We start from the raw sequence: 9,133 nt of genomic DNA, 5'->3' as shown, positions 1-9,133 counted from the left end.
CATTAAAAAATAAAAATAAACTTCATCAGTGTTCTAAATAATTAATGGAAGAACATTACCTTATTCTTATCTTAATTTTCATTTAAAATTTTTAAGTAAGGTTGGTGGTAGGGGTTTTTTAAAATCTTTTTTTCTTCTTTTTTGCCCAATTAGGTTTTTTCTTTTCTGGACTGTCGGCTCAGGGCTGGTTTTTTTTTTTTTTTTTTTTAAGTTGGAGTTTTTTTTTTTTTTTTTTTTTTTTAAATAAGCAGCCAGAGGCAGCTCAGCTTGAGGGTTAAGCCGCCTCCCAGTTTTCCCTCCCTCTTTATCACCCTCCCCGCCCCCCAGAGTTCTCTCCACCAGGTCCAGAGACAATTGGATGATGCAGTCCTCATAATCATCCGATGATTGCAGAATGGGTGGCTGCATTCCTTTTCTGAAGACAGCAAAGACGCGGTACCCCAGAATCATGCCCCCTTTGCTGTTGTTGTCTGCCTTGATTTTTTTAGTGAACGTCCTGGGAGGAGCCCCAGGACACAACCCGAACCGCAGGGCCAAGATGATCTCAATACATAGCCTCTCTGAGCTGGAGCGTCTGAAGCTGCAAGAGACTGCTTACCACGAACTCGTGGCCAGGCAGTTCCTCTCTGAATTCAAACCTGAAAGAGGTGAGCAGTACCCCGGTATGTGGCATCCTCGCCTTCGGGCTGAGTGGACCCTCCGGGCCGGGCGGAACGAATTGGGGGTTTGGGGTCGAGGGGTGGGAGGGACTCTCCTCCGGTCTCGGACCTGGCCGGTTCTCCCGGCTCCTGGATAACCGAGGGAGTGGGACTTGAGGGGTGTTTGGTCAACTGGGAAGAGGTAAAGATGAGTTGAGTTGGGTCGAAGCTTGGGGGCTTGAGGGGCAGTGAGACAGGCAGATATCAGAGACGGACAGGTGGACAGAGGACAGGTGAAGAGACAGACGGACCAAGTGCGGTACCAGAACGAGTCGGGACGAGATGGAGGCGCAGAGAGACACTCCGAGGGGACTGGGACAGACAGAGACAGCGCGGTTGAGAGACCAAGAGTTGGAGGGAGATAGCGAGACGGAGGGAGAGACGCGCCAATCCCGGCGAGTAGCGGGAGGGCGGATGCGGGTGCGGGGAGCGGCGGCGGGAGGTGCGCCTGGAGCGCTGCCCACCTCGGCGGGCTGCCGAGGAGCGAGCGGGACCCAGCGCGGGACGGGGGTCGAAGAGCCCCGGGGGTCTCCCCGGTGCGGGTGCAGATTGGGCGGCAGAGGGGAGGTGGGGGGGGGGGTCGCGCGAGCCCAAGGGGCGCCGCCGCAGTGATGAAAAGTGCAGGGGGCACTGGGCTCGCCAGGCGCGCGCGCGGCGGGCGCAGCCGAAAATAGGAGCGCAGCGAAGGGCGAGGAGACCCCGCGGGCAGCCGCCGCTGCGGGGGTCGCAGTGCGGGGCCAGCGGCGGTCGCCGCTTCTCCTGCCGCAGCAGCGCGGGGAGCCGCTGGCCCCCCGGGAACGAGCGCGCCCGCAGTAACTTAGCGACCCCTACTCGCCCGGGCGCCGCAGGCAGAGCCCCTCCCCTCGCCTGTTGCGCTGTCCCGCGGCCGCGCAGCCCTGGAATCTCAGGTTTAAGCGTCGTGTTGAGCTACTGCTGGTGCGTAACGAGATGCGCGCTGCGCACGCGGCGCTGTACGCGATCTGGTGTGGTGACATCCTTGGAGTCTCGGGGGGTAAACAGAATGGGTCCCGTTTTCAAATGGGGAAACTGAGGCTGAGTGAAAGCAAAACACTTCGGGAGGACAAGACAAAGCTGTTTGCCCCTCCCTCCCCCCCCCCCCCCGCCCCTTAGTCCCTGGGGATCAGTGCACTGCGATGTTTTAGTCACTTTTCAAATCTTTTTTGTTTGAGAGTGCGTGTATTTTCGTTTTTTCTCTTCCCATAGCTCTACCTACTGACCGTCCAAACACCTTGGAGAAGTGGTTTCTGATTCTGAGAGGACAAGAGAGGGGTGAGGGTCTCTTACTGTACTTTCCTTAGAAAGAAACAGCATGCTTCACCCTCCTGCATTGGAGAACCACTGCCCCTGGGGGGACTTGCTGTCCCCCGTCCCCTCCCTTCCCCCTCGCCCTTCCTCCTCCCCCTTCCTCCTCCCCCCTCCCCCACCCCCGGCTTCCAGAAACCCCGCAGGGTATGGTTTCAGGAAATGGCGCATTAGTTGCTGGAGTGCTGAGCAGTCCCATCAGGTCTGATCCCCAGTGAATCTACCCCAGACAAATCGCCCAGAAGAAACTGCCCTCATTGCTTCAAGGTGGTCACCCCCTGGCAGGTCTTAAGGCTGGGACCTTGCCGGGGTAGTGGAGTGGAGCTGAGTCGTTCAGCCAGATCACCGTAGGGTTTCTTTGGTTCCCTCCCGGGGGAGGGGCGCTGCGGGTCCGGCGGGGTGGGGGTGGCTGGGGGTGGTTGCTTAGAGGAGGGCTACAGACCCTGCAGTTCCTCCCGATTTAAGCACTGTGGAGCGTTGACGTTTCTCATTCCTTCTCTCCCTGGCTCCCAAGCCGTATCCCTCAAGACCTTTGGCATTCGTCTGGAAGAGGTGCTGGTGAACGAGCTTACCCGTCGCAAGCAACTTGAACTGAGAGCCGCGATGCAGATTGAAGAAGCCGCCGGTCCCGCTACAACCGGTCGTCGTCGGGGAAACGCGGTGCAAAGAATGTTTGGCCGCTTCCGGCGCTTTTTCAGTCGCCGACGGGATGAGCCCTTCCTGCCCCAGGAGTTTACTCGCCGTGGGCGTAGAGTGAGTTCGACCTTCCAGGTTTCAGGCGGGGGCCCTTCGTGAAGTGTCTGGGATGTGGGGCGGGAGGGTCAAGACCTGTGTCCTCAAAGGGAAGGGGTTGCTGAACAGAACGCGTTGGAGGGGTGTAAGAACATGTCTCCTGTTGCGAACTTGACGCAATCTTTAGGAAGGTCCGGAGTGACACCGCGCCACCCCCCCCACGGCTCCCCCATTTTCACAGAGTCTGTGTTTCTCCACAGGGCGCAGTTTCTGTGGACAGCCTGGCTGAACTGGAGGGTGGGGCCCTGCTACTGCAGACCCTGCAACTTTTCAGGATTTCCTTTCCAATTGGCCAGCGACTTCTGGGATCCAAAAGGAAAATGAGCCTCAATCCGATTGCTAAGCAAATCCCCCATGTTGTTGAGGCTTGCTGCAGCTTCATAGAGAAACATGGTAAGGGGCCAAGAATGGCGGTGAAATCAAGGTGGAAGGCAATTAAAGAGACCCGTATTCTAGAGATGGGGAAGGGCAAGAGGTCAAGGGAGGAAGGGCTTGCAACATTCCTGCCACCAGTTGGGGTTGGCATGCGGTGGAGGCGGAAAAGGGCAGTGCTGGGGGAGGGGTGAGCAGAGAGGCTGAGCTTCCCTTGGCCTTTTCTTTCAGGCTTAAGCGCAGTGGGGATTTTCACCCTGGAATATTCTGAGAAGAGAGTGCGTAAGGTAATAAATCAACTACGTTCACACTTTTGTCCCTTCAGTCAGAAAAAGCAGGTGGGGTGGGGGCTCCCCCATAGACCTGAAGAGACTGTCATGCCTGGTGAGGGGAGTATGGTCTTTCTAGCCCCTCAGGCACACAATATAGCCAACTACCTCTACTGAGGGCTGAGATTTATTGACGGAGTGGCCAGAAGGAAGGCTGTGGTGGGCAGAGCCTTCACTGGCAGTATTTTCTTCTTCTAGCTCCGTGAAGAATTTGACCAAGGTCTGGATGTGGTGCTGGATGACTCTCAGAATGTACACGATGTGGCCGCACTCCTCAAGGAGTTTTTCCGGGACATGAAGGACTCGTTGCTGCCAGATGATCTGTACATGTCCTTCCTCCAGACAGCCAGTGAGCCTTCCGCTCTCCCTTGCTGGGCAGGGAAAAGAAATATAGTACAAGGGATGTGGGGTTCTGGGGACAGCTCAGACTGCAAGACCCCAAGGCACTAAGGCAAAATGAATAGCAGAAGATGAAAATACCTCTCCAGATTCCATTACAAGTCTGTTCTTTGGAAATCTCTCTAAGCTTCTTGAGGCTGTGTGTACCCTCTCAAGGCAAAGTAAAACCTAGATTCTGTAGAGGCGGGGGTCTTTTTTGGGGGGCCTCATTTTGATGGGAGCACTTCTGGGTTTTAGGGATCCTGGGCACAAATGCCAGGGGAATGAGCAAAGAAAAGATGCCTAGGTACCTTCCCCATAACCTTCAGCAATTTTCAACCAGAATCACAGCTTGCTTTGTGTCAGGCTGCTGCCACGGGCTGCCCCCTAAGCCAGCCCCTGGTTTCCTCCCTCTAGCGCTGAAGCCACAGGATCAGCTTTCTGCCCTGCAATTGCTGGTTTACCTGATGCCACCTTGCCACAGTGACACCCTCGAACGTCTGCTGAAGGTCCTGCATAAGGTCACTGAGAACTGCGAGGACTCCATTGGCAATGATGGACAATTGGTAAAAAGCTCTGGGAAAGGGTAGTGAGGTTCATAGCAGGGGACATGTGTGGGAATATATGAGAGAGAGAGAGAGCGCGCATAACAAGAACAAAAGCGACCCTTCTATTTGTGTAATTGCCATTACTGCTTCTGAGTTGATCACTTCCTGCTTTCCTTTTACCTAGGTTTCAGGCAATCGTATGACGTCCACCAATTTGGCTTTGGTGTTTGGATCTGCTCTCCTGAAGAAGGGGGCATCTGCCAAGAGGGAGTCCAGGAAAACCAGACTGGGGATTGACCACTATGTTGCCTCCGTCAGTGTGGTCCGTGCCATGATTGATAACTGGGATGTCCTCTTCCAGGTAGGTGGAAGCTTTGGACACTTGTTTCACAGCTCTCTCTCTCTCTCCTGTTCCCAAGACCAGGAAGAGTTCTACATGCATCCCTGAGGGATAGCTGAAGCAGGCAGCCACAAATCTCCCAGTCTAAAAGTCCTTCCTCATGTCAATGTATGACAAAACCCACTGCAATGTTGCAAAATAATTAGCCTCCAACTAATAAAAATAATTGAAAAAAATAAATAAATAAATAAAAATAAATTAAAAAATAAATAAATAAAAGTCCTTCCTACATTAGCTGCACGTGGTGCCTTCAGTTCTGGGTACCTGATAGAGAAGAGTATAGATTTTTAAAATGTTGTGTAATAACTGCTAACCTTGCTAATTTTACTCTCAGGTGCCTCCCCATATTCAGAAGCAGGTTGCTAAGCGTGTGTGGAAATCCAGCCCTGAAGCCCTTGATTTTATCAGACGCAGGAATTTGAGGAAGATCCAGTGAGTGTTTTCTGGGTTTGTTCATGCTTAGCCTGAAGGAGGATCTCCTATGGGGGCTTCTGACCCCAGGTCATCTTTATGTTAAGTCAACCCAAGTAGATCAACTGACTTGCTTTTTCAAATTCATTCCCCTTTAGGAGTGCACGAATAAAAATGGAAGAGGACGCTTTACTTTCTGACCCAGTGGAAACCTCTGCTGAAGCCCGGGCTGCTATCCTTGGTCAAAGCAAGCCCTTTGATGAAGGTCAGTTCCCTGCTGGCGGTCAGACCCTTGCTGAAGGTCAGGCCTTTGCTGCAGGTGAGTCCCTTGGTGAAGGTCAGGGCCTTGCTGAAGGCCAGGTCTTTGCTGAAGATGAGCCCCTTCAAGAAGACGAGTCCTCTGACGATGATATGTCAGTCAATGAAGAACTAGTATTTGAATATCTCAATCAAGGATTAGCCTTTGCTGAACTTCAAGGTCTTGCAATTCCATATGACCTTGAGATTCAAGGCCCGCATCTCGAAGGCATTCCAGAGCTTGATGAAGATGATGATGATTATGATGACGATGACAGTGACGATAACAATGATGATGATGCCCTGAATTTGGATGATCTTCCTCTCTTTGAGGACATTCTAGGTGCTGATGATGAAATTCCAGACCTCATTGAAATTCCAGACTTTGAAGAAATACCATATTTTGATTTTATTCCGGGCCCTGACATAGTTCCAGATGTGCAAGAAGTCCCAAACCTTGGAGAATACCCAGACCACGACCTTGATGAAGGACAAGATGTTGAAGACTACCAAAACCTCAACCTCGCAGAAGTTCCATATCTTGATGCTGTCCCAAACATTGAAGAAGCCTCAGATCCTAATGAAATCCCAGACAATGAAGAAGCCTCTGACCTTGATGAAATTCCAGACCATGCCAATGACTCCGATAATGATGAAGACCCAGAATTTGGAGAAGACCCCAATCTTGACAATGTTCTAGGCCTTGAGGAAATCCCAAATGATGAAGCCTTAAATGCTGAAGAAGTTCCAGACCACCAAGAAGCCCCAGAAATCAATGGGATTTCAGACTCTGATGAAGAGTTTGATTATGATGAAGTCCCAGGTGTTCATGTGGTCCCAATCCCTGAAGAAGCTCCTGGCGTTCATGTGGTCCCAATCCCTGAAGAAGCCCCTGGTGGTCATGAAGTCCCAATCCCTGAAGAAGCTCCTGGTGGTCATGAAATCCCAAATCATGAAGAAGCCCCAGAGATCAGTGGACTCTCAGACTCTGAAGAAGACCCCAATCTTGAAGAGGTTCCAGCTCTTGATGGAGTCCCAAATGAAGAAACCTCAGCTACTGAAGAAATTCCAGAAATCAATGGAATTGCAGGCTCTGAAGAATACTCCAGTCCTGAAGAGGTCCCCACTCGCCATGTGGTAACAAGCCCCGAAGATGTCTCTGATACTGATGACATTCAAAGCCAGGAAGAATCCTCAGATGAAAATGGAATACTGAGCAATGAAGAAACCTCAGATGTTGAAGAAATCTCTGGACGCGAAGAAACTGCTGCTGTCCATGAAATCCAAGACTCCGAAGAAAATCCCGATCTTGAAGACTCAGTTCTCAGTGTGGTTCCAGAGCCTAAGGACACTCAAATTCACAACGAAATTCCAGTTTTTCAGAAAGACTTAGGCAACACTTTTGAAGAAGATGAAGTTAATGTGACTGCAGAGCTTGAAGATGTTTCCATTCTCAGTACAATTCCAGACCCTCAGCCAGACCTAGCTGTCAATCTTGAAGAAATCATGAATACGGAAACAGTCCCAGTGCCTTACATTGTTGACTTGAAAGAAGTTCAGAATCCAAAGACCGTCTGGTTCCGCCAAGAAGATGCAGATGTTACATTTCTTGTAGATATCACCTTCTTTAAGAACCAGTCTCAGCTTGGCCAAGTCATGGACTACAGGTCCTTCTTGGAGTCACTGAAGAACAACGCCTGCTTTCGCCTCTCCATGAAGTTCTGTAAGCTTCTGGGTCCGGCTTTGTTACTCCTTTGCTTAGTAAAATTAGTCAGGCTGGCTGTAGGGTGGTGGTGGCTGTTAGGAGGCCGCCCTCTTCCCCGCTTCCCTGGTGGTAGTTTCCATTTGCTCTGAGCATGGGGTATCTGTCTGACTCTTTTCTCTAACACGGCCTTGCCCTCTTACCCTCCATCCCCCACACTGGGCCTAGATATACAGATATATGTTCTACTGTTAAGCTTCAGTTTTCTTACATGTTAAATGGGGATAATCACTTCTGCCCTAACTTCTTGCTTCATACTGTATTTGAAACTCAAAATTAGATCTTAGTCTCTTGGGTGCTGTGCAACGTCTGAAGTCTAGAACCATGAGTTAACATTGTTACTATTTTCCAGGTTCCTCTGAGGAGCCAGCTGTGCCTCCCGGCACTGCCCGTTCCCATGACGATGAGGAAGGAGCGGGTAACCCCCTCATTCTGGAGCAAGACCGCCCATTGCTCCGTGTGCCCCGGGAGAAGGAGGCCAAAACTGGCAGCGGCTACTTCTTTCCTTAGATGTTTTTCCTTCTCTGTGGTGCCGGACAGGGGGAAAGGGTGGGGGTAGACCTGGGATGTCACAGGAAACATTAAGGAGAGTCTCGAAGGTAAAGATCTGAGGGTAAGCAGGAGTTCTACCTGATGGCTCGGGTCAGGCTGAGAATTCCAAACACACTGCCAGCCCCTTTCCTGGGGATGTTTGGTTCCTTCTGCTGGTAAAAGCAGAGATGTTTCTGTGTCATGCTCAGGCACCCTGGTGCTACCTTGCCTCTCTCTTTTACCCCTGATCCTGGCTTTCCCCTTACTTCAGCCGTCCCTTTCATTGATGTGACATTTGTGGTAAAATACCTGTCCCAGAGAAGCTCGCAAATCTCGAGGTGCTTTCCCTCCCCCAAAGGGGATTGCATGCTTTTCCTGACTTTCCTACCCTCCTCCTAAGAGCTCAATTGGAAAGGCCCTCAAGACGCATGCTAGGATGTTAGGTCAGCCTCCTGACAGCTGACTAACAATTAATGCTCGATCATGTCACACCAACTCATAGCCGTGTCCCCGCAGTCACTCCACTGCCTCAGAATAAATTTTCCAAATTATTCAGGCCAGTGGTTCTTCAAACAGCTACTCCCCAAATACTGAGAAACCCAACGAGCTTTTCTGGAGTCAAAAGTTAGAGGAAAAATTTGACTTTATTACCTAGATCCATTTTACAGAGAGCTGGCAGGCACATCCTGTTGTCAGCAAAACAGCTAGTTAGGTATGAACACGTAGTTCCAAGTAGTAAAACTCACCTGATTACAAAAGTTCTAAATTATCGTCTCTGTAGTTCCTCTATGCGGGACAGTACAAATTTGCGGGACATGCTCCGGTAACACACAGATATGGGTTACGTATGACATCCAAAATTATAGCTGTTATTGAGGCGTAACAACGGCCAAGGTCCATAGAATGAAGAGTGTACTGTATTGAGGGATAGAAATTGATCACACAATGGGTAACAACCACAGAGCTCGAAGATTTGTGATAGTTAAAACTTCTCTGGCATTTAATCCTTAATAAACATCTGTATTGTGGCAGCAGCATATTCGTGGCTTACTGGTTTGTTTTTTGTCTTTTTGTGAAATTTTGTTGGTGAGTTGGGAAGCTCTGGCTGGAGCTGAAGGGGAAAGCGAGGTGGGGAAGAAGAACAAAAGAGAAGAGGGTGATGTGAAATAAAGGGGAGGGGTGATATGGTATAAAGGGATGAAGTCAGTGGAATAAAGGGGAAGGGGTGATGTGGAATAAGGGGATGGAGAAAAATGGAATAAAGGGGGTGAGATATAATAAAGGGGGGATGA

The 9,133-nt window shown here is 50.6% G+C and overlaps 1 protein-coding gene across 1 annotated transcript; it reads left to right on the top strand.

The window, feature by feature from the left end:
* Positions 1 to 293: 293 nt before the first annotated feature.
* Positions 294 to 8,880, top strand: ARHGAP36 (Rho GTPase activating protein 36). The gene is made up of 11 exons (XM_043459961.1): positions 294 to 647; positions 1,923 to 1,988; positions 2,536 to 2,774; positions 3,014 to 3,206; positions 3,417 to 3,472; positions 3,713 to 3,863; positions 4,310 to 4,458; positions 4,625 to 4,801; positions 5,175 to 5,272; positions 5,410 to 5,516; positions 7,663 to 8,880. The coding sequence occupies exons 1-11, from the start codon at positions 395 to 397 to the stop codon at positions 7,818 to 7,820; spliced, it is 1,647 nt and encodes a 548-aa protein (XP_043315896.1). The 5' UTR covers positions 294 to 394; the 3' UTR covers positions 7,821 to 8,880.
* Positions 8,881 to 9,133: the final 253 nt, after the last annotated feature.

This window comes from Cervus canadensis, chromosome X, assembly GCF_019320065.1.
Source record: "Cervus canadensis isolate Bull #8, Minnesota chromosome X, ASM1932006v1, whole genome shotgun sequence".
Taxonomy (NCBI): Eukaryota; Metazoa; Chordata; class Mammalia; order Artiodactyla; family Cervidae; genus Cervus; species Cervus canadensis.
The sequence above is the reverse complement of the archived record's forward strand: the minus strand, read 5'-3'. Positions and strand labels throughout refer to the sequence as shown.